The sequence below is a fragment of the Macaca fascicularis genome, chromosome 5 (genome assembly GCF_037993035.2).
Source record: "Macaca fascicularis isolate 582-1 chromosome 5, T2T-MFA8v1.1".
NCBI lineage: Eukaryota > Metazoa > Chordata > Mammalia > Primates > Cercopithecidae > Macaca > Macaca fascicularis.
The window spans coordinates 216709-243544 of record NC_088379.1 but is presented as its reverse complement, the minus strand read 5'-3'; the positions used below and the strand labels follow the sequence as shown (position 1 = coordinate 243544).

At 37.6% G+C, this 26836-nt stretch overlaps 1 protein-coding gene across 1 annotated transcript in view; it reads right to left on the bottom strand.

Annotated features, from left to right (window-relative positions):
* Window positions 1-275: 275 nt before the first annotated feature.
* The window catches only part of ZNF718 (zinc finger protein 718), a 38770-nt gene continuing 12209 nt past the window's right edge, over window positions 276-26836 (bottom strand). Inside the window, 4 exon segments of the mRNA XM_074039166.1 lie at window positions 276-1202; window positions 1204-1812; window positions 1814-1917; window positions 1920-2083. Coding sequence (XP_073895267.1) covers window positions 872-1202; window positions 1204-1812; window positions 1814-1917; window positions 1920-2083 — 1208 coding nt within the window. The 3' untranslated portion in view covers window positions 276-871.

Below are 26836 nucleotides of genomic sequence, written 5' to 3'. Positions count from 1 at the left end.
CGAAATATGCACAATAAGACCCATGATGCAAGTATAGGTACAACAACCATCTTACTATTTGTATTGTCCGTCTTCAGAATACTCTTCTTCACTTTTAAGACCTGTATTTTCTAATAGGTCTTTCAACAAACATTACATTTATAATGCTTTTATTAAGTACAGACTCTCTGATATTTAGTAACCCGTGAGTAGGCATTAGTGGCTCTTCTACTGTTGGGGTCCGTGCCGGGGGTGGTGGAGAATGAAAGAACACACAAAAGACAAAGACACACAGAGAACATGGCGGCCACGCTCAGAGCGTCCGCCTCACTTTATTTATACTCCATAAACCCCACATCAGCAGAAAGAATGCAATGCAAAACAAACTTTCTTTTCCCAGATGTAACCTTCTACTCAGTTCTTTGTTTCTATGCTCTTCCTTATCTGCCTGCCTTCTTGGCGCCTACAGGAGTTCATTAAAAGTTCAATTGGAGATACTGTCCTTGAGCCCTATCTATTCTCAGCATACTGTTTTCAAAGGCCCCTGCATCTACATTTTCCATATTTGTACAATTTTTCTCAAGCATAAATGCTATCATGTGCTAAGAGATATGAGCATTGGTTAAAAGTTTTGCCAACACTTTTAATATTCCTAGGGGTTTTCTTCTGTAGGAATTATAAATAGTAAGATGTGACAAGCATTTGAAAGCTTTTCTACACTTTTCATATTTTTATGGCTTCTCACCAATACCATTTCTCTTATGTTTAGAACAGATTGAGTTGTGGTTAAAAGCTTTGTCAAATTTTTCACATATGTAGAGTTTCTCTCCAGTATGAATTATGATTATAAAAGATTGAGGAAGACTTAAAAGCTCCCACATGCTTTACATTTCTAAAATTTTCCTCCAGTATGAGTTCTCTTATGTTGAGGAAGGTTGGAATACTGCTTAAAAGTACTCCCACATTCTTTACATTTGTAGGGTTTATCTACAGTGCGAATTTTCTTATGTTTATTCAGGTGTGAGGACTATTTAAAGGCTTTGCCACATTGTGTACATACATAGGGTTTCTCTCCAGTATGAATTTTTTTATTATTACGCAGGTTTGCAAACACTTTAAAGGCTTTGCCACAATCTTCACATTTGTAGGGATTTTTTCCAGAGTGAATTCTCTTGTGTACATTAAGGGTTGAGGACCAATTAAAGGCTTTACCACATTCTCCACGTGTAGGGTTTCTCTCCAGTATGGATTCTCTTATGTGTCATAAGGGTTGTGGACCTATTAAAGGATTTGCCACATTCTTCACATTTGTGGGGTTTCTCTCCTGTATGAATTCTCTTATGTTTAGCAAAGTCTGAGGATGTAGTAAAGACATTGCCACATTCTTCGCATGAGAAGGATTTCTCTCCAGCATGAATTCTCTTATGTTCATTAAGGGATGAGGACCACTTAAAGGCTTTACCACATTCTTCACATTTGTAACATTTTTGTCCAGAATGAATTCTCTTACGTAAATTAAGGGTTGAGGATTGGTTAAAAGCTTTACCACATTCTTCACATATGTATGGTTTCTCTCCAGTATGAATTCTCTTGTGTTTAGTAAGGTGTGAGGACCGAGTAAAGCCTTTACCACATTCCTCACACTTGTAGGGTTTCTCTCTGGCATGAATTCTCTTATGTTTAGTAAGAATTGAGGACCGATTAAAGGCTTTGCCACATTCTTCATATGTGTGGGAGTTCTCTCCAGTATGAATTCTTTTGTGTTGAATTAGGTGTCAGAGCACGTGAAATGATTTGCCACATTCTTTACATTTAAAGGTTTTCTCTCCAGTTTATCTTATGTTTGTTTGAATTTGAAAATTTATGAAAAACTTCAACACATATACTACATTGAATTATTTTGCTCCGGGTAGTTAATAAGCATTGGCTAATTCCATTTTATAACCACCTTTCTGCACCTTACACTCATTCACACTTCTACAAGTTTTTCTTAATTTTAAATTCTCATGTCCACATTTCTCATGTCCTTTTTGTATAAGTTTGTGGAATGAATCTTCTATGCCCTGCACTGTCCAAAGGTCTTGGGTGAAATGAGAACACACAGCTGAAAGAAATAAAAATAACAAATTATCCCACTTACTAGATTCGTGTAAATATACTATAAAGGCCAAGCGTGGTGACTCATGCCTGTAATTCCAGAAGTTTCCAAGGCCGAGGTGGACAAATAACAAGGTCAGGAGTTCAAGACCAGCCTGGCCAACATGGTGAAACCCCATCTGTACTAAAAATACAAAAAAAAAAAAAAGTGCTGGGAATGATGGTGCATGCCTATAATCCCAGCTACTTGGGAGGCTGAGGCAGGAAAATCCCTTGAACCCGGGAGGCAGAGGTTTCCATCAGCCGAGATCACATCACTGCACTCCAGGCAAGGTGACGGTGCGAGACCCCGTCTCAATACATAAATAAACAAGTAAGTAAATAAATATACTTTACAAATCTAATATATAAAATTACAAATCTAATATATAAAATTATACAAAGTACATCAGTAAGATGCTCAGTAAATACCACAAGACATAATTTCTTTACAGACACACATAACAAAAATACACTGACGAAAACACCTTTGTGTGAAATCTATAAATGAGTTAACTGTGTGCAATGCCTCAGGTAAGCACAATGCCAAAAGCCACATAAAACACGAAGAAAAAGTGTGTTACATTTACCCACTGCAGCTCTTCCTCCCCACAAATACAGCATTGTGCCCTTAGGAGTAAACTGCCAACACCTGGCTTAATAGAGGAAAAACAGTGACATACACAGTCCTTCTTCTGGCTTTTGGAAATTATTACAAAAACTGGTTTCTGTCTCCAATACTACAGGGTGCTGAAAGAAATGGTGGAGAGTCTGCTAAGATCAAAGGTAAATGTTTCATGAGCAGACAGCAGTGCTAAACACAGGGAACAGGTAGAGCAAGTGATTAGAGACCATAAGAAGAAACGAGTGAACTCTTTTAACTGAAGAATAAACACAGAATTCTAGACAAGACACATCCTTACAACATGTATGGGAGGCTCCCATAATCTCTATCAAAGACAACTGGTTTCAGACTATGTCAGGACAAGGCAACATTGTAAAGACTGTGACAAATAGCTTTTAGTTAATGTTCAAATAACAATGTTACAATGTAGGCAAAAAGGGCAACATGGCCCAATTTAAAAATTTGAAAATTTTCAGAAAACAACTATAAATAATGAAGATATTCAAATTTTAAAATTTTAACCTGAATAATGCTCAATGAGTGAAATAGAAACACATACAATTTATAAAATCAGAAAAATAAGAGTATCAATGAAAACATTAAAAATATAAAAAACAAAAGTCATGAAGGTGAAAAATACAACAATAATGACTGAGACATTTTCAAAAGTAAAAAAAGGATGTAAAAACTGAAGATGCTCCACAAATTTATTAACTAGGATACACACAGAGATTTATGACAAGACACATATAAGCAAAGTTTCAAAAGTCAAAGACAAGAAGAGAATCTTAGGAGTTATAAAAGTGATGTGTCATTTATAAGTGTAGTCTTATAAGATAAACAGTGAATCTGTCAAAAAAAATTTTCAGATGTCAGGGAATTTGTAATATAAAGTGCTGAAAAAAAAAAAATAGCTTCAGCCAGGCATGGTGGCTCACACTTGTAATCCCAGCACTTTGGGAGGCCGAGGCGGGCAGATCACGAGACCATCCTGGCCAACATGGTAAAATACCAAAAAAAAAGCTGGGTGTGGTGGCATGTGCCTGTAGTCCCAGCTACTTGGGAGGCTGAGGCAGCAGAATCACTTGAACCCGGGAGGCAGAGGTGGCAGTGAGCTGAGATTGTGCCCCTGGGTGACAAAGCAAGACTCCATCTCGGAAAAAAAAAAAGAAAAGAAAAATAGCTTCTAAGGGGAATAATATTACTAGCAAAACTGTCCTAAAAATGAAGAAAAAGTAAAGACCTTTCAAGATAACCAAATGCTGAAAAAGTATATTAGCACTACATCTGCCTTGCAAAATAAATAAATAAATAAAATTTTAAAAAAGCTAAAGCAAGTATCTTTCACTGAAAATAATATAATGCAAGAAAACAAAACATAATCATATGAAAACATAATTTTCTGGGAAAGATACGCACATACAAAAATATAAAGTTCTATGCCATTACCATGATAGCACAGAAAACATTTTAATTATTCTCCAAAATGTGAAAGATAAAAGCAAAAAAAAAAGTAATCATAAACTGTTAATATGCAAAATGAAAAATATGGTTAGTGACATCGATAATAAAGTTGAGGGCAGATGTAATGAGGAAGAATTTCGACGTGCAAGTAAAAAATTTTTACTAGTTTAAAATATATTATTTTAAATTTAAGAAATTTTATGTAATTCCCAAGATACCAAATAAAAAAGGATCTGTAGAGATACTGAAAAAGTAGGAAGGGCCTGTCAATACAAAAATCAAAAAGACACAAAGGAAGACAGAAAATAAGGGATGAAGATAAAATTATCAAGTAAAACAATAAAATAACATTAGTAAGCCTTTCTATTTCAGCAAATTATTTAAATATTTATGAAGTAAACTTTCCATTCAAAATACATGCATCGAATAAAAAAATTTTAACAATTAAAAAAAAGATCCAACCTGCTTTTCTACAAGTCACTTAAAATCTAATGATTAAAGGAGACAAGATGAAAAAAGACATTTCACGCAAATGACCAAATAAGAGGTCAAAATTATATTACACAAAGTGCATCTTAAGTGAAAAACTGTCCTATTTCATAAAATATGCCTTAACTAAAAGCTTATAAGAGACAAAAGACATTAAACAGTAATAAAAATGTTCATTTACTGGAAACCTATGACAAATGCATGTGTATATATATATATAAATGTGTGTGTGTAACTCACATTAGCGTTTCAAATATATAAAGCAAATACTAACAAAAGTAAAGCAAGATATACAAAGCAATACAATTATACTAGGATATTTTGATATCCCAATTTTGGTAATGAATAAAACAAAAAGACAAGATTCATAAGGGAACAGAAGACTTGAAAGCAGTATTAAAAAATTATGCCTTACAGAAGTGTAGAAAACACTGCTCAACAACAGCAGAATACACAACCTTCTCAATAGCTCATACAAAAGTCTTCTTGATAAACCATGGGTTAGACCACAAAAAGACCCTTAACAAATTTTTTTTAAATTAAAATTTTACAGATTACTTTTTATGACCAAACTGGAAAGACAGTAGAATAAAAAAAAAAAAAACAAAAAAAAACAACGGGAAATCTTACATAATTATAGAAAGTAAAAAATATACTCTTTAGCTTGCTCTTGTTCAACATTTAAAATATTTAATATTATGAAGCTGTCTGGACTGCTGAATGTAATATTCAGATTAAATGCAATCTCTGTCAAATTTCAAATTGAGTTTTTCCAGAAATAGAAACAGCAACCCTAAAATTAGATAAAATTTCAAGAGACAATATAGCGCCAAGCGATCTTCAATAAGAAAAACAACAAGGCTCGGTGCGGTGGCTCACACCTGTAATACCAGCACTTTGGGAGACTGAGGTGGGTGGATCACCTGAGGTTGGGAGTTCAAGACCAACCTGACCAACATGGAGAAATCCCATCTCTACTAAAAGATACAAAATTAGCTGGGCATGGTGGCACATGCCTGTAATCCCAGCCATTCAGGAGGCTGAGGCAGGACAACCACTTGAACCTGGGAGGCAGAGGTTGCGGTGAGCCGAGATTGCACCACTGCACTCCAGCATGGGCAACAAGCGTGAAACTGTCTTTAAAAAAAAAAGAAAAGAAAAGAAAAAGAAAAACAACAATGTTGGAGGCATCACAGCTCCTGATTTCAAAACACGTATAAAGCTAAAAATTAAAACAATTTAGTATGGGTATAAGCTGAACAGCTAGATCCATAAGATTAAATCCAGCACAAATATAAACTCTCATATACATGGTCAAGAGGAGCAATTTGTACACTCATAGTTATTGCAGCATTGTTAATGAAGCAAAAAAATGAAAGTAATGCAAATGTCTCATCAGATGGATAAATGTAATTTGAAATATTAATATTAGTTTTTTAGAAGAAAAAGAAATCTAATGAAATAAAAATAAATCTTAATGAAATTGTGCAACATGAAATAAGTCAGCCACAGAGACAGAAACTATATGAATCAACTTACATAAGATATCTAAAACAGTCTGAATCTGAAATAGAATGCAGTTGTTTTTGTAAAGTGCCAGAAAACAGAAATACATAGTTGCTTAATGTGTAGAGTTTTAGCTTTGCTAGATACATTCTAGAGATACAGTGCACAACAATGTCAATATAATATGACTAAACTGAGTATTAAAAATTTTTAAGATTGTAAAGTTTGTTTTTTTGACAATTAAAAATAGTGATATCTAAAACAGATACAGAGGTAGGATAGCTTTTGAAATTATCCTCTAATCACAAAAATGCTTCTCCCACACATAAAAATAAAATTTACAAATAAATAGAGGGTAAAATTAGAAGTATTTCAATGACAACTCACCTAGACAGGGTAAAACGACCACTGTATACACACAAACAGAACAAGTATACAACTTACAAGCAATGCAGGAACAATACAAATACAGATAAACAAACACAGAGACTTATATTGGAAATAGATATATCACTGATGCATATTTGACTTGTGCTCCACACTGTATTATTCTATTTTCATACTACTGATAAACATACCCAAAGAAAGAAAGGTTTAATGGACTCACAGTCACATGTGGCTGGGGTGGCCTCAAAATCATTGTGGGAGGTAGAAAGTGAAAGGCACATCTTACATGGTGGTAGACAAAAGAGAATAAGAACCAAGCAAATGGGGAAACCCCTTATAAAAACCATCAGGTCTCATGAGAGTCATTCACTACTGTAAAAACGGTATGGCAAAAACCACCACGATTCAATTCTCTCTCTCTGCGTCCCTCCCACAACACATAGGAATTATGGGAGCTACAATTCAGAATGAGATTTGGGTGAAGACACAGCCAAACCCTATCATTCCACCCCCGGCCCTTTCCAAATCTCATGTCCTCACACTTCAAAACAAATTATGCCTTCCCAACAGGCCTCCAAAGTCTTAACTCATTTCAGGTTAAACTCGTAAGTCCACAGTCAAGTCTCATTTGAGAGAAAGTAAGTCCCTTCTACCTATGAGCCTGTAAAATCAAAAGCAAGTTAGTTATTTCCTAGACACAATGGGGGTGCAGGCATTGGGTAAATACACCCATACCAAATAAGAGAAATTGGCCAAAACAAGGAAGCTAGAGGCCCCATGCAAGGCCAAAATTCAGCAGGGCAGTTAAATCTTAAAGCTCCAAAATGATCTCCTTTGACTCCATGTCTCACATCCAGGTCACATTGATGCAAGAAATGGGTTCCCATGATCTTGAGCAGCTCCACCCCTGAGGTTTTGCAGGGTACAACCAGCCTTCTGGCTGCTTTCATGGGCTGGTGTTGAGGGCCTGTGGGTTTTACAGGTGCATGGTGCAAGCTGACAGTGGATCTACCATTCTGGGGTCTGGAGAACAGTAGTCCTGCTTCTCACAGCTTCACTAGGCAGTGCCCCAGTGGGGACTTTGTGTGGGGGCTCCAACCCCACATTTCCCTTCTGCACTGCCCTAGCAGAAGGTCTCCATGAGGGCTGCATCCCTCCAGCAAACTTCTGCCTGGACAGTCAGGCATTTCCATACATATTCTGAAATGTAGGCAGAGGTTTCCAAACCTCGATTTTTGACTTCTGTGTACCTGCAGGCTCAATACCACATGGAACCTGCCAAGCCTTGGGGCTTGGACCCTCTGAAGCCAAGGTCTAAGCTGTACCTTGAGCTTTTTTATCTATGGGTAGAGTAGCTGGGACATAGGGAACCAATGCCCTAGGAAAGGCGGGGCTAGGCCCAACCCATAAAATTATTTTCTCTCTTAGGCCTCTGGGCCTGTGATGGGAGAAGCTATCACAAAGTTCTCTGAAATGCCCTAGAGACATTTTCCCCAGTGTCTTGGTGATTAACATTTGGCTCCTCATTACTTATGTGAATTTCTGCAGTGAGCTTGAATTTCGCTTCAGAAAATAGGTTTTTCTTGTCTATCACATCATCAGGCTATAAAACTTCTGAACGTTTATGCTGTTTCCCTTTTAAAACTGAATGCTTTTAACAGCACCCAAGTCACCTCATGAATGCTTTATGGGTTAGGAATTTCTTCTACCAGATACTCTAAGTCATCTCCCTCAAGTTCAAAGTTCCACAGATGTCTAGTGCAGGGGCAAAATGCCACCAGTCTTTCTGTTAAAACATAGCAAGAGACACCTTTACTGCATTTCCCAAGTTCCTCATCTCCACCTGAGAGCACCTTGGACTGGATTTCATTGTCCATATCATTATTAGCATTTTGGTTAAACACATCTCTAGGAAGTTCCAAACTTTCCCACATTTTCCTGTCTCCTTCTCAGCCCTCCAAACTGTTCCAACCTCTGCCTGTTATCCAGTTCCAGTGTCACTTCCACATTTTTGGGTGAAGTTCCTGACTCTACTGGTACCAATTTACTGCAGAAGTCCATTTTCACACTGCTGATAAAGACATACCTGAGATTGGGTAATCTATGAAGAAAAAGAGGTTTAATGGACTCACAGTTTCATGTGGCTAGGGAGGCCTCAAAATCATGGCAGAAGCCAAAAGTCATGTCATATATGGTGGGAGGCAAGACAGAATGAGAGCCAAACAAAAGGGGAAACCTTATAAAATTATCAGATCTCCTGAGACTTATTCACCACCATGAGAACAGTATGGGGGAGACTGCCCCCATGACTTAATTATCTCCCACAACACATGGGAATTATGAAAGCTGTAATTCAAGATGAGATTTGGGTGGGGACACAATCAAACCATCTTACAGTCACTGTCTTACAGTGTACACAGTTGGATATTGTCATACACAATTACAATATCAAATAACATCCTTATCTTGTCCCAAATTTCAAATAAAACATTTTCTGCTTTTTTTTTCTGTTTAGTATATAGATTTGTCAGTATATAGATTTCTGTTCAGTATACAGATTTGTTCAGTCATAGGTTTGTCAAATGTGGCCTTTATTGTGTTGAGCTACATACCATCTATACCTAATTTATTGAGTTTCTTAAGTCACAAACGCATGTTGAGTTTTGCCAAATGCTGCTTTGCATCCACAATAAAAAAGAGATGTCTAGCAGCAAACGTCATTAAAAAGCTGAACACTACAATGAAAATGATAAATCACTGATAAAAATCTGAAAAAGACATGAAAAACTGAAAGATTTTTATGCTCATGAATTGAAAAAATATTAAGAAATTTGCTATACTACCCAAGGTGATCTACAGATTCGATGCAATCTCTATCAAAATACCAATGACTTTTTTCAAAGAAATGGAAAAAACAAGCTTAAACTTTATAGGGAACCATCAAAGACCCCCACATAGCTAAAGAAATCCTGAGTAAAAAGAATAAAGCTGGAGACATCACACTACCCGACTCCATAATATGCTATAAAGCTACAGTAAGCAAAGGAGCATGGTTCTGGCATAAAAATAGACAGAGGACAGTATCCAGTGAGCCCAATAATAAATTCATGAGCCTAGAGCCAAGTGATTTTTAACAAACTTAAAACAAAAATAACACACAACTTAAAAACAAGCAAGAGACCTTAACAGACATTTTTCAAAAGAAGAAATGCAAATGGTCAAAAAGTACATGCAAATATGCTCAATATCACTAATTCTCAGAGAAATTAAAATCAAAACCACAATAAAATACCACATCACAGCCAGGTACGGTGGCTCACGCCTGTAATCCCAGCACTTTGGGAGGCTGAGGTGGGTGGATTACCTGAGGTTAGGAGTTCAAGACCAGCCTGGCCAACATGGTGAAACCTCATCTCTACTAAAAAGGCAGAATGAGCACAGTATGGGCCACCTGTAGTCCCAGCTACTTAGGAGGCTGAGGCAGGAGAATCACTTGAACCTGGGAGGCAGAGGTTGCAGTGAGCTGAGATCACGTCACTGCACTCCAGCCTTGGCAACTAGAGCAAAACTCTGTCCCAAACAAAACAAAACAAACAAAACAAAACAATACAAAACACAACAATAACAACAACAACAATAAAAAACATTACTCCAGTGAGAACAACTGTTATTGAAAAGACTGTAATTGAAAAGACTGTAATTGAAAAGACTGGCTGGGCGTGGTGGCTCACACCTGTAATCCTAGGACTTTGGGAGGCCAAAATGGGCAGGTTGCCTGAGCTCAGGAGTTCGAGACCAGCCTGAGCAACATGATGAAACCCCGTCTTTACTAAAATACAAAAAAAAAAATTAGCCGGACATGGCAGTATACACCTGTAGTCCCAGCTACTTGGGAGGCTGAGGCAGGAGAACTGCCTGAACCCAGGAGGCAGAGGTTGCAGGGAGCCAAGATCACACCACTGCACTCCAGCCTGGGTGACAGAGTAAGACTCCATCTCAAATAAATAAATAAATAAATAAATAAATAAATAAAGACTAACAATTGTTAGTGAGAATGTATAGAAAAGGAAACAAATACAGTTGTAAAACTGTAAGTTAGTAGAGCCATTACAGGAAAAAAAGCATCACAGGATAACATATTTAAATAATCAATATATGATAATTTAGACTGTTTCTTTGACTCATCACCTAGACAATAAAACATTGATGACTACACACAAACACACACACACAAAATTCAAATTGTTGGGTCATATGTTAGTTCTATTTATTTTTTAATAAAACAGGACTGCTGAAGCATGTTAGTTCTATTTTTAGTTTTTTAATTAAACACAATTGCTGGAGCATATAAAAGTTCTATTTTCTTTGTAGCTAAAAAAAAAACAACATCAGTATGTCAAAGAGACTCCCATGTTTATTACAATACTATTTATAATAGCTAAGATATGGAATCAATCCAATTATTGAAAACCAGATGATAAAGAAAATCTAGTACAGATACACAACAAAATACTATTCAGTTACAAAAGACAATAAAAGTTTGATATTTGCAAGGGTGTGGATGAACCTGGAGGCCATTACATTAAGTGAAATAAACCAGATTCACCAAGACAAGTACCACATGATCTTACACATATATGAAATCTAACAGTATATGATAAAGGCTTCACACACTGGTCTTGGCAATCATTTTTTGGAAGGCTCAGGAAACAAACATCTGAAAATATACATGGTACTACATCATTGTATCCAAAATATCCCAAAAATATTTAAAGCAGGACTTTAAATAGATATTTACACACACATGTTCATTTATTATTATCTACAAAAGACAATTCCTGGAAACAACACAAATGTCCCTTTACAGATTAGTATCAGATTTTTAAAATGTGACATATATATACAATATTATTTCATTTTAAAATAGATATTCTGATATATCTTATAAAAACAATATATAAATTATAATGGTTTTTTTGTATTATAATTGTGATTTTGTTCATGCATTGTTGCAAAAAAAATTGGTAATCTGTGTACTTTTGCATCTTACTGAGCTTTTATTTTTTTTTTTAGACAGTCTCACTCTGTTGCTCAGGCTAGAGTGCGGTGTGGGGTGATCTCAACTCACTGCAACCTCCACCCTCCAGATTCAAGCGATTCTTTTGCCTCAGCCTCCAAAGTAGCTGTGACTACAGGTGTGCACCACCACACCTGGCTAATTTTTGTATTTTTAGTAGAAAGAGGGTTTCACCATGTTGGTCAGGCTGGTAAGATGCTTTAAGATTATCTGGAATTCTTTGTTAGTCATTTTTTAGATCTGTGTTTTATTGTAACTGGTTACTGGAGCATTTTTAGTTTCCTTTGGTAGTGTTATATTTGCCTGATCCTTCATGATCCATTAAGGATGTCCTTGCATCTGAAGGAGCAAATACCTCTTTCAGTCATTAGAAACTAATTTGGGGAGGTAAATATCTTCTTCTATTGGATCTCTGGACTGATGAGATTTCTGCTGATATTGCAGTTAAGTGCATCGGAGCCAGGAAACAACAGGTGCTGGAAAGGATGTGGAGAAATACGAACACTTTTACACTGTTGGCGGGACTGTAAACTAGTTCAACCATTGTGGAAAACAGTGTGGCAATTCCTCAAGGATCTATAACTAGAAATACCATTTAACCCAGCCATCCCATTACTGGGGATATACCCAAACGATTATAAGTCATGCTGCTATAAAGACACATGCACACGTATGTTTATTACGGCACTATTCATAATAGCAAAGACTTGGAATCAACCCAAATGTCCATCAGTGACAGACTGGATTAAGAAAATGTGACACATATACACCATGGAATACTATGCAGCCATAAAAAAGGATGAGTTCGTGTCCTTTGTAGGGACATGGATGCAGCTGGAAACCATCATTCTCAGCAAACTATCGCAAGAACAGAAAACCAAACACTGCATGTTCTCACTCATAGGTGGGAATTGAACAATGAGATCACTTGGACACAGGAAGGGGAACATCACACACCGGGTCCTATTGTGGGGAGGGGGGAGGCGGGAGGGATAGCATTAGGAGATACACCTAATGTAAATGACGAGTTAATGAGTGCAGCACACCGACATGGCACATGTAATACATATGTAACAAACCTGCACATTGTGTACATGTACCCTAGAACTTAATGTATAATAAAAAAAAAAAAGAAAAAACAATTTAAGAGAAAGTTTTAACAGGAGACTCAGCTATACAAAAAAAAAAAACCCCAGCAAACTTAAGTCATTTGGAAGTTTCTTATTAGAATTTTTTAAAAAATAAAAGTGTGGGCCGGGCACGGTGGCTCAAGCCTGTAATCCCAGCACTTTGGGAGGCCGAGACGGGCGGATCACAAGGTCAGGAGATCGAGACTATCCTGGCTAACACGGCGAAACCCCGTCTCTACTAAAAACACAAAAAATTAGCCGGGCGAGGTGGCGGCGCCTGTGGTCCCAGCTACTCGGGAGGCTGAGGCAGGAGAATGGCGTGAACCCGGGAGGCGGAGCTTGCAGTGAGCTGAGATCTGGCCACTGCACTCCAGCCTGGGCGACAGAGCGAGACTCCGTCTCAAAAAAAAAAAAAAAGTGTGAATAAAGCATTTGGGATCCACACTATATAATAAACCATAAAAAGGTACATATTTTAGGAGGTTCAAAAGAGAGAAAACTTTTTTTTAATTGTTTAAAGATATAATGTGTTAAATTTTTCCCAATCTTGGAAGACATTCAGTTTTCTGAGGCTCAAAATATCTGTAGCAAGAAGAACCTAATAAAAAATTGCCCAGGACACAATTATAATTAAACTGCCAAAAATTCAAATACAATGGAAGATTCTTAAAAGAAGCAAGAAAAAGAGATTCTTCTCATACAAGGGAACATCCATAAAGTTATCCGTAAATTGCTCAGCAGAAACAATGCAAGCCACATAGAAGTGAGACCATATATTTAAAGTGCAAATGAACAGAGAAAAAGAAAAAACTCTGACAAATAAGGAGACTACACCTGACGAAGCTGTCGTTGACAAATGAAGTATCAATCAAGATATTCTCAGATCAAAAAATAAGTTGAGGGAATTTATAATCACTAGACCTGTCTTACAAAAAAATGTTAAAGAGAATTTTTCAAGTTGTAAGGATGGAATCCTAACTTACAGCAAGAAAACATAAAAGTACAAATCTTACTGGAAAACATATATACATAGAAGGCTATATAACTAATTATGGAGCATAAATCACTTTTAACTCTGACATAAAAGTCACAAAAAAAGCATTAGAACACATACAGCTTCAGTATATTTGTTAACAGGTACACAATATAAAAAAATGTAAAGGGTGACATAAATAGTGTTTTAAAGGAAGGAAAATTATTTAATATTTCTACACATAGAAGTTAACTTTTGCTTGAGATCTGGAGTTCAAAACCAGCCTGGTCAATATAGCAGGACTCTGTCTCTAAAATAAATACAAGAATAAAATAAAATAAGGATCTCACAAGGCTAGTTTTTGTTTTTGTTTTTTTTTAAAAGCAGCACTGGGTGTGATGTCTCATTCAGGTAATCCTAGCACTTTGAGAGGCCAAGGCAGGTGGAGTGCTTGAGCCCAGGAGTTCAAGACCAACCTGAGCAACATGGCAAAACCCTGTCTCTACATAGAGTACCAAAAAAAGTAGCCAGACTTGCGCTTGTAGTCCCAGCTGCTCAGGAGGGTAACATGGGAAGATTGCTTGAGTTCGGGGAGGTCAAGGCTGCATTGAGCTGTGAATGTACTGCACTACAGCCTGAGTAACAAAGGAAGACCCTATCTGTACAAAAAAAGAAGTTACATTGTTATCTCAAACTAGACTTTTATAACTATGAGAAGTTTTACGTAAGTGTCTTGGAAATTAAAATAAAAACGGTAGTAAATACACGCAAAAGAAAAAGAATTAAAGCATATAACAAACAAAAACAAAAACAAAAACAAAAATTCAAGAAAATGCAAGGGAAGAAAGCATGAAAGAATTAAAACATAGAAACTACTAAATGGTCAGAAAACAATGAACAAAATAGCAGTAATAAGTTCTTGTCAATAATTACTTTAAACAGAAAAACATTTACTTATCCAATAAACACACACTGCTATTGTTTGAGTGTCCCTCCAAAATTTATGTTAATATTTAACTGCCATGGTGAGAAAATGAAGAAGTCAGCCCCTTAAGAAGCTATTAGGTTATGAGAGCTCTATTCTCATGAAAGGATTGGTATCATTATTCCCACACTGGGAATTAGTGGTTCAAAGATGAAAAAGAATATTCCATGCCAATAACTAAAAAAGTGTAGGAGTGGCTATATTTGTGGGGAAAAGAAAGAGAGATCAGACTGTTACTGTGTCTATGTAGAAAGAAGTAGACATAAGAAACTCCATTTTGTTCTGTACTAAGAGAAATTCTTCTGCCTTGATATGCTGTTCATCTGTAACCCTAGCCCCAACCCTGTGCTTGCAGAGACGTGCTGTGTTGACTCGAGGTTTAATGGATTTAGGGCTATGCAGGATGTGCTTTGTTTAAAAAAAATGCTTGAAGGCAGTATGCTTGTTAAAAGTCATTGCCATTCTCTAATCTCAAGTACCCAGGGACACAATACACTGCAGAAGGCCACAGGGACCTCTGCCCAGGAAAGCCAGGTATTGTCCAAGGTTTCTCCCCATGCGATAGCCTGAGATATGGCCTCGGGGGAAGGGAAAGACCTGACCGTCCCCCAGCCCGACACCCGTAAAGGGTCTGTGCTGAGGAGGATTAGTGAAAGAGGAAGGCCTCTTTGCGGCTGAGAGAAGAGGAAGGCATATGTCTCCTGCTCGTCCCTGGGAATACAAAGTCTTGGTGTAAAACCCGATTGTCTGTTCTATTTACTGAGATAGGAGAAAACCACCTTAGGACTGAAGGTGAGACATGCTGGCGGCAATACTGCTTTTTATTGCACCGAGATGTTGGTGTGTGTGCACATCAAGGCATAGCACCTTTCCTTAAACTTATTTATGACACAGAGACCTTTGTTCACATGTTTTCCTGCTGACCCTCTCCCCACTATTACCCTATTGTCCTGCCACATCCCCCTCTCCGAGATGGTAGAGATAATAATGATCACTAAATACTGAGGGAACTCAGAGGCCAGTGCCAGCACAGGTCCTCCGTATGCTGAGCGCCGGTCCCTTGGGCCCACTTTTCTTTCTCTATACTTTGTCTCTGTCTCTTATTTCTTTTCTCAGTCTCTCGTCCCACCTGACGAGAAACACCCACAGGTTGTGGAGGGGCTGGCCCCCTTCAATATCAGACAAAAGAGACATATAGAAACAAAAAATCTGTCACAAAAAAAGAACTTTGCATATGATGCGGTCTTATATTTGAAAAACCTACTTCACTAAAACACCATTAGAACTCATACATTTAGTCAAGATATAGGATTAAAAAATTAGTGTTTCTACATGCCAACAGTGAACAATGTGAAAATCAAACCAAGAGAGTAATCCCATTTACAATAGCCACAAATTAAATACCAGGAATGAACTTAACCAAAGACGTGAAGGATCTCTATGATGAATACTATAAAACATCAATGCAAGAAATTAAGCAAGAGAAAAAAAAGGAAAGATATTTTATGTTCATGAATAGGAAAGATCAGCGTTATTAAAATTTTCATACTACCCAAAACAATCTACAGATTTAATGCAATTCCTGTCAAAGCATGAATGACATTCTTCACAGAAATAGGAAAAACAATCTTATAATGTAGACAGAACCATAAATGACTCAAAATAGCCAAAGCCGTTGTACGAAAAAAGAAACTGGAGGAATCATAGTATTTGAATTTAAATGATACAACAGAGCTACCATAATTAAAACAGCATAAAACTGATCAGTAAAACAGTAGAGAGAACGCAGAGATAAATCCATACTACAGCAAACTTCTTTTTGACAAAGCTGTCAGGAATATATTGTTACTGGTAGAAAGTGTCCAGGTCCTTGGCATCTTGAACAAAGAATTGGACAAAATGCACAAAGCAAGGAAGGAATAAAAGAATTTATTGAAAATGAAAGTACACTCCAAAGTGCAAGCCCGAGCATAGGGGCTCAAAGGCCCGGTTACAGAATTTTTGGGAGCTTAAATACCACCTAGAGGATTCCATTGGTTACTTTGGGTATGCCCTATGTAAATGGAGAGGGTGAAGTAAAGTTAGTTATTTACAGCGCCTGTGGAGAGATTTCCTGTTATAGCTAAAGTGTGAATTGGCCTTATGGTCCCTGCCTCCAGACCCTGTTTTCCTGCCTCATCTCCCCCAAGATATGTGATCCTCATAAATCTTTATAGGAGGCAGTGGGATCAATGGTCTTTTTCTTTCTGTAACTGCTTTATGCTGGCTTGGGATGTAGTCCCCGCCTATTGGAGATCACAGTACTCCTGCTCTGTTCTGTCTAGTGGAGACAGGGTAGTTTCTTGATTGCCAGGGGTGTGTTTTTACCTGGAACTGGCTGGAGCTTTCATTGCATGATCATCTGAAACTTGATGGTCTCTATGCAACAGCAAATGTATTTGATTAAAAGATATAATGGGGGTGGATACCTATGCTGTTAGGAATGTTTGTTACAGAGATTTGCAGGACAAAAAAAAAACCTGGTTTGTTCTAGAATTTATGTGTTTCCTTAAAGTCTTGGCACAAACAACTCCATTTTGGTTTGGTCTGTTGGGGCCTAGTGTATGAGCTTAGTCCAAAACAATGGCATCCCAGAATTTTGTTTAAAAACTTCCCCCTTGGCCATGCACAGTGGCTTAAGCCTGTAACCCCGGCACTTTGGGAGGCTGAGGCAGGTGGATCACGAGGTCAGGAGTTCAAGATCAGCCTGGGCAAAATGGTGAAACCCCATCTCTACTAAAAATTAAAAAATTAGCCGGGCATGGTGGCAGGCGCCTGTAATCCCCGTCACTTGGGAGGCTGAGGCAAAGAACTGCTTGAACCTGGGAGGTGCAGGTTGCCGTGAGCCAAGATTACACCACTGCACGCCAGTCTGGGTGACAGAGTGAGACTCCATCTCAAAACAAAACAAAACAAAATTCCCTTTTTGGTTAGGTTCTCACTTAGATTACAGTGTGTCCAAAATTTAGGGCCTTTGAGCCACTCTCAGTTACCATCATTTTGGATTTCTGGTCTCAGCACATTATTTATAGGTTACGGTGTTCTCATGGTTGCACATTTCTTTTAGCTCCTGTTATTATAGTTGAAGAGAGACCGTATGACATCCTAGAGATGGCTGCATGCAAGCATTTAAACCTTTGAGAGAATACAGCACACAGGGAGACTACTATTATGACTATTGGGAGGAAAACACCGAGAGTTCACAGTATGCTCCTTACTCAAGGTTTCCATTAACCAAACCTTGTAAAATTAAATAAATCAAAGAATGAGCCAGATAAAGAGTTTACTTACTTAACTAAGCAATTTGTTAATCCCCTACCAGTGAATGTCTATAATCTTCATCTGATGTATTTCTCCATAAGCCACAACAAGTGCCAGCAGCTGCATAGGTACTTCTCTGTTTAGTCAATTCTATTATAACTTTCACAAAAGAATTTAAAGTCTACTGCATAACTGTAGCCTTTACAGTAGAATTTGCTATAGAGCCTATCATGAGGGATACCTTTTTAACCATTGCTTCTTTTACTTTAAACCACGGAAAAGGACCTAACAAATGATGCTCCTCTAGAAGAGTGAAGGCCTCCTGGCAATGTTCTCTTTAACCCATGGTGTGGGTTAACAGGAATGAACCAACGTTTTGTTTTTGGACTGATTATGAGGCAGTGTATGTATCACTGAAGTTTCTTACTTACGCTGACTGGGCTTTCATCTTTTATTTATCAAAGTATAAGCTTATCCATGTATAACGCTGGCTGCAAACTCCTTCACAAATAGAAGTATACCCCATAAATGCACTTAACAGACCCCTTTTCTACTTTTAATGTTTGTAGAGGCATAAGAAAGAAAAAAATTCAAAGGCAAGAGTTTTATGATAGAAGTTTTAATTTGTGAACTTGGGAAAAGCTGTTTACATCAAGGATGCCCTCTTCTTGGGAGAAATTTCCCTGGTTAGCTTCACCTCAAGGGTTCCAGTGGGTGCACGGTTCCAAAAATGTGGAGGGGCCCTTCTCAAAACCCATTAACCCAAAGCCCAAAGTCCTGACATTTTGTTGTAGTGTGGGTGGCAAGGACAGTTTTTCTCCAATGTTCTCATAAGATTTAAACCATAAAAAGCTTTTTTACCTGGTGGAAGTATATGTAGCATAATAATCTCAGCCTCCTTGCATAGGAAAGCTTTTATACAACCAGAAAACATGCATTGAAAATAACAACAGAATGAAATCCCTTTATAAAATGTTTAAATGGCCCACCAGGTGACCAAATGTACCTTAAACTTTAATTGTATTCCTAGGAATATGGGATTAAGTTTTGGTTATAAACTATTTTAAACAATTTTAGTATCACCTGGTTTAACATGAAAATTTGACAAAGTTTTTTTTTGGTATTTAATTTTTGTTTTACTTGGGTTAGTAGGTTAGTAGCTTTATACAAAGAAATTTGATTACTTCTGCAGTTTACAATAACATAATAACCATAATTATAATTGATAGCATATACTACTTTAGAAAGCTCATACAATTTTGGAACATATATTAGTATTATTCACAAAAATATAACCTAAAGAAGATTGAACACCATTTTAGCAATCACATGTACCCAAACATGTCAAATAATCCCCTTTACCTCCTTTCTGAATGTTTTCAGGGGCCCTCTGATCCATCCAAAAAGCCAGGCATTAGGAAACAAGCATGTATGTGAAATTTGCCTTTACATTATATCCAGGTTCATGCTTAACTATATTTTTTTTAAAAATTGCCAAACTGCTGATGCATTTTTACAATACTTTTTATTTTACTTTAATCAAAACTAACAGCTTTATGAAAATGTTCAATTAGCCAAATGTCTCCAATTCTTTATCAGGTTTTAAAAAATATTTTATTATTTAAACTTTTTCCACATTTTTCGTCTAATGATTCCTTACTACATTGTTTTATGAATAACCTTTTTAAATCTGTAATTTGAACCAACTTTTAGGTAACTATTGAATTAGACAAAATTATTCTCTTTTTTTCATGAATAACATAACCCTTTCTGGTACATTTGGTATACAGAATTACATGTTAAATAGAAACCTAAAACTTTAATGAAACCCTAAAATACAAAAAATCCTAAACTATTGGATATGGACAATTCCACAATTTTAGAAACATATTTCCCATATCATAGCCCTTTTCTTAATTGGAAATGACACAGCTATTAAGTGAGCATTAAAAATAACTTTATGGTTTTAATTTAAACAAAAAGTTTACCTAAAACAATTATCTTATTCACTGTTCTTAGTTATTTACTTTTAACACGGGAGAAATTAGATATTAATTGACATATGTAAAATGAACATTGGTTTGGTCCACAAAGGCAGGACAACTCAACATGAGGAGGAGGCTTGGGGGCTTTCAGATTACAGCTAGGTGGGAGGCAAACAGTTGCATTCTTTAGAGTTTCCGATTATCCTTTCCAAAGGAAGCAATCAGATACGCATTTATCTCAGTAAGACTTCGGATAGAATAGAAGGCAGGCTCAACCTAAGCAGCTCCCAGCTTGAATTAACACTGACATTTAAAAATATTTAGCAAAGACAAACATAAAATTCAGACAAAATGTATGCTGACAATTATGAAGGCATTTCTATTTTTAGTCCACCAATACTTTTAAAGCTAGCTTGTTTAGTAAAGTTGTACTTTAAGTCACATGAACTTGAAAATTGCTCAGACTTATGAATTTATGAGCGTTCTTTTACTTGTAAGCCAATTTGGTAGACATAACATATAACAGTAAGTGTGCATGCAAATAAAGACATCTAGACATGTATGAACACACATAAATGAAGACTCAATAGCTTGGAACCTTAGCCATGAGACAGAAATAGAAACTTGCTGGTTTTACTTTGCCCCAGTATATAATCCAGTGAAGGCTGTGAACCAAAATTCTGGGTAAAGCAGTCTCCATGGTAGTTTGATTTTTAAAGGCCAAACCTCCCCAGAATCCAAAGAGCACTGTGACCAAACCATACCAAAGGAGGGTATCACACATTAACCAGGCCCCCTCTTGGAATCACAGTACAAAAGCCTCCATACATACAATGCCATTCCACTTTTCCATTCAACAGTAAACTCCAGATTCCAAACAATGTTGGGGCCAAACAGCATTGCAACTATAAGAAAATTCTAAGGAGGGTTTAGTACTTGACCTCAGAACATCTGCCGAGAATGTCCCCTTTGGGTAGGTTGAGGTCTGCAGGACCCACAGAGTATCCTCCTGTGGATCCGATCTTAGTGTCAGATGTCTCTGACCTTAGGTGGGCACCTCCAGAGCATACTATAAGCGTTATAAAAATAGCCATGAACTGTAATGAGAACTGGATTCTGGGTGGGCCTTTTTGTTCCTTAGCCAGTTGAGTACTATAAGGGAAGAATTTAGCATAAGAAGGTTTAAGTCTCTTGAAACATGTGCAAGTTTGCTCCGAACTGCGTCATACATAGGGATCGGGGACCACATTCAGAAAAGATAAAGAAAAAGTCATTCCCTCTTCTGGGCAGGGCAATTATAAATAGCCACTTAAAGACTGAGAAAGAAATAAAGGAAAAAAAAAAAAAAAGAAAGAAAAAGACCCAGATTCCTTAAATCCTGGATTCCTTAAATCTGGATTCCTTAAATCCTGGGTTCCTTAAATCTGGATTCCTTAAATCCTGGATCCCTTAAATCCAGGAGGTGGCAGTCAGGCTTCTCCTCATGGAAACCCATTAGTTTCACAGGCCATGGCCAGAAACCCGCAGTTGCCTCCATGTTTAGGTGTTCCCACCAAGGGTTCCAAGTTGGAAAGGAAAAGAGAAAGCCCCTGTATGGAGCAGAAAGGAAAGGGAGAAAAATGAAACCCAAACATTGGGCTTACTTCTTCCTCCTGGCTGGCTCGCCAAAATACATGTTACCAGCTGTACATGTCTTTAACAAGGAATTGGACAAAACACACAAACAAAGCAAGGAAGGCATGAAGGGATTTATTGAAAATGAAAGTACAATCCACAGTGTGGGAAAAAGCCCAAGCGTAGGGCTCAAAGGCTCCATTACACAATTTTTGGGAGTTTAAATACCCCCTAGAAGATTCCACTGGTTACTTCGGGTATGCCCTATGTAAATGGAGAGGATTAAATAAAATTACAAAGTTATTTATGGCCTACACCCTATGGAAAGGGTATTTCCTGTCATAGCTGAAGTGTGAATGTAATGCCCAGACCGTTTGCTCCCCAAAGAAGACCACCAGAGTCCAGAGTCAAAGCCAAGCGGCAAGGATCGTTTACTGCAAGTTCGAACTTGGTCCCTCCATTCCACAGCATACAAGAGGGCCCTGAACAATGCGAGTGCTTGCTTTTTATAGCCCGATGTAAATAGGTTACGTAAAGTTACAGAGGAACAAGGGAATTATCTTGGTTACAGCATTACAATTGGTTTACATTTTAAGTTACACATTTAGTAGTTTTTCTATTGGTTCCCGCGCTTTCTGTAAAACCACAAACGGCTGTGTCCTTATCGGGGATTTTCCAGGTGGTGTTTGTACTGGGCTCAGGAAGTTGAGAGATATATGGTGGGATGTGTTTGTACTGGGCTCAGGAAGTTGAGAGATATATGGTGGGATGTGTTTGTACTGGGCCTGTTTGTGTTGAGCCCAGGGCTGAGGAATGTGCCTGATTTCTTTCATGAATTGGTCTTATGTTCCCTGCCTCCAGATCCTATTTTCCTGCCTCAATATAATGGGGGAATCTCTTCAACAAATTGTGTTACAAAAACTGAATATCCATATTCAGAGGAATGAAACTAGACCCATATCTCTTGCCATCTAAAAAGAAAAAATAAATCAAAATGGATTAGAGACAAATCTAAGACATGAAACTATGAAACTACTACAAAAAAAAATTGATGAAACTCTCCAGGAAATTAAACCGGACAAAGATGTCTTGAATAATACCCCGCAAGCACAGGCAGCCAATGCAAAAATGAACAAATGGAATCACATCAGTTAAAGAGCTTCTAAACAGCAAATGAAACATCAACAGGCCCGGCGCGATGGCTCACGCCTATAATCCCAGCTCTTTGAGAGGCCAAAGTGGGCGGATCACAAGGTCGGGAGATTAAGACCATCCTGGCTAACACAATAAAACCCCATCTCTACTAAAAATACAAAAAATTAGCCGGTCGCGGTGGCGGGTGCCTGTAGTCCCAGCTACTCAGGAGACTGAGGCAGGAAAATGGCGTGAACCCAGGAGGCAGAGCTTGCAGTGAGCTGAGAACGCGCCACTGCACTCTAGCCCGGGGGAAACAGCAAGACTCTGTCTCAAAAAAAAGAAAAAAAAAAAGAAAAGAAACAATCAACAAAGCGAAGAGACAACACACAAAATGGGAGTAAATATCTGGAAACTGCCCATAAGAAAAGGAATTAATGGCCGGGCGCGGTGGCTCAAGCCTGTAATCCCAGCACTTTGGGAGGCCGAGACGGGCGGATCACGAGGTCAGGAGATCAAGACCATCCTGGCTAACAGGGTGAAACCCCATCTCTACTAAAAAATACAAAAAACTAGCAGGGCGAGGTGGCGGGCGCCTGTAGTCCCAGCTACACGGGAGGCTGCGGCAGGAGAATGGCGTGAACCCGGGAGGCGGAGCTTGCAGTGAGCCGAGATCGGGCCACTGCACTCCAGCCCGGGCGACAGAGCGAGACTCCGTCTCAAAAAAAAAAAAAAAAAAAAAGAAAAGGAATTAATAACAAGAATGCATAAGGCACACAAACAGCTCTATAGGTTAAAATCTGATGATAAATAAGAAAAAATTTGGATAGACATTTCTCAAAAGAGAGCATATAAATAACAAAAAGCCATATGACACTGTGCTCAACATCATTTATCTCAGAGAAGTGCAAATCAAAACGACAATGAGATATTATCTCACCCCAGTTACAATGGCTTTTATCCAAAAGTCAGGCAATTAACAAATACTGGTGAGGATGTGGAGAAAAGTGAAAGTGAACTCTAGCACTCTCTTGGTGGGAATGTAAATTAGTACAATGACTATGGAGAACAGTTTAGAGTTCCTCAAAAAATGAAAAATAAAGCTACTATATTATCCAGCAATCCCATTCATAGGTATGTACATAAAAGAAAAGAAATCAGGACATCAGAGAGATATTTGCACCTCCATTTTTACTGCAGCAGTGTTCACATTATCCAAAATTTAGAAGCAACCTAAGTGTCTATCATTACATGAATGGACAAAGTAAATGTGGTGCACATACATAACAAAGTACTTTTCAATAATAAAAAAGAACAAGATCCCATCATCTTCAACAACATGGATGGAACTAGAGGCCATTATGTTAAGAAAAATAAGCCAGGCACATGAAGGTAAATGTTGCATGTTCTCACACATTTGCTGGAGCAAAAATTAAATTAATTCATAGAGACAGAGAACAGGATTGTTACCAGAGGCTGGAAAGTGTAGTGGGGGTTTGGGGGAAGTGGGGAAGATTAATGGGTAGAAAAATAATTAGAAAGAGTAAGATTTAGTAGTTGCTAGTACACAGAGTGACTATAGTCAAAAGCAACTTAATTGTACATTTTTAAATAACTAAAAGAATGTAGTTAGGTTGTCTATAAAACGAAGAATAAACACTTGAGGTAATGAATACCCATTTATCCTGATATAATTTTTATGCATTTCATGCCTACATCAAAATATCTCATGTAACCCATAGATACATAAAGCTACTGTGTACTCATAAAAATTTAAAATCCTGAACCATATACAAAAACTATCTTGAATAAATTAAATATTTAAATGTAAGAAGCATAACTACAATTTTTAGAAGAAAATACAGGAAGAAAGATTATGACATTGGTCTTGGCAATGTTTTCTTGCATATAACATCAACTACATGAGTAACACATTTAAAAACACAGAAAAATGGGACTACATTAAATTTATCTCTGCACATTAAAATTAACATTTAGTCAGAGTCCCAACTAAGAAAAAAAAAGTAAAAAGTATACATTTGACAGACATTAACACCCAGAATAGACTCTAAAAAATCAACAGAGTAACATGATTAACAAATGAACAGATGAAAATGTTTCTCCAAAGAATAAATACACATAGCAAGCAATTATTGAAAAATTTTTAATCTTTAGAAAAATGTAAAGCAAAACCACAATGAGGTATTATCATGTATTAATTAGAATGGCCAACATCAAGCGAACAAAAGATGACAAATGTAAAGAATGTAGATGAATTGAAACCCTTGTGCATTGTTGGTAGGAAGAAAGTGATACAGCCCCCTAAAAAATGTAAGGGGATTCCTCCAAAAAAAAAATGAAGTTATTCTATGACCCACTAATTCTACTTCTGAGCATCTTACTCAAAATATGCAAAGCGTATCTGACAGAAATATTTGCACATCTATGTTTACTGCAGCAATATTCACTGTTTTAGTTTATTCTTGCATTGCTATAAATACCTGAGACTAGGTAATTTTTTTTTTTTTTTTAAAAGAAAAAGGTTTAACTGGCTCATGGTTCTGCAGGCTGTACAGGAAGCATAGCAGCTTCTGTTTCTGGTGAGGCCTCAAAAAGCTTCCAATTATGGTAGAAAGCAAATAAGGAGTGAGTCACCTCACATGGTGGGAGCAGGAGCAAGAGACAGTGAAAGGAGAGGTGCCACATGCTTTTAAAAAGTGAGATCTCAGGAGAACAAACTCACTATGGCAAAGACAGTACCAAAGGGGCTGGTGCTAAACCATTCGTGAAAAGTCAACCTTATCATCCCATCACCTCCCACCAGGCCCCACCTCCAACATTAGGGATTGCAATTTGACATGAGATTTGAATGAGGACACAGATCCAAACCATATCATTTACAAAAGTAAAAAAGGAAAAAAAAAATTGAAATGTCCCTTAACAGATGAATGATTTAAAAAGATGTGGCTTATACATCAATGAAATATTCTTTAGCTTCAGATGAAAATATCTTGTCAGGGGCTACAATAAGGATAAATCTTAAAGCCATTATTTTAAGTGAAGACACTAACAAAGTGACAGTGTATGATTCCACTTAGGTAAGATATGTTAAGTAGTAAACTCACAGAATAAATAAGATATGTTAAGTAGTAAACTCACAGAAAACCTAAGTAGAAAGGTACTTGCCTTTGGTTAGGATTGTGAAACCTCAGTGGAGCCAAAAATCAAGTAGGGGTATTTGGAAAAAGCAGGCCCTCACCCAGGTGGCCAACTCAAGAGCCCATAGACATGGCTGCAGACAAAACATGGTACACTAAGCTTGGTCTTATTAAGGATGCTGAAGCAGTTCTGCAACCTGTCTCAAACTCCTCTCAGCTAGAGTACACAAGTGGTCCTTCCTTTCAAGAGACTGCCAGGAGACACACGCAGCCATGGCCCTGGAGGCAGGCCTACAGATCTTGGCCTTAGCTATGGTCCCTGCAGCAGCCATGTGACTCAGTTCTAGCCCTCACAGTCACAGTCCATGGCCAGTTGTACATACTCACGGACTCAGAGAGACCTGTGAAAACTGTTCCCCAGTTGTCAGTAGAAGCCAAACCCATTCATACACCTGGTACTTGGCCTATCATATGCAGACAAACTTCAAAACCCTACCTTACTGCCTGCCATACAGATAATGTCCTCAAGGAAATTTAATCTTTCCAGGGCCTAGAAAGAATCCATGACTGTCCAAATCTCTGGTAACACAACCATCAAAAGCAGAGGTAATCTCATCAGCATGAGGACAGAACAAAAGGAGTTCTTTACCTGCCAAATTGTAATCATTGTTAGATCCTTCAAATGTACAGACACAGGGCTGCTTCAGAGACCACAGCTGAGGCCAAGATCTGCAGGCCTGCTCCAGGGCCACAACTTCTATCTTAGCGTATTACTAAAAACTTGTATGAGAACAATTAGGCAAGGAAAAGGACTGAACAAAGCTCTCCAGCTTTGGGAAAGAAATAAAAACATTACTGCTGTTTGGAGATTATATAATCATGCCTATATATGTG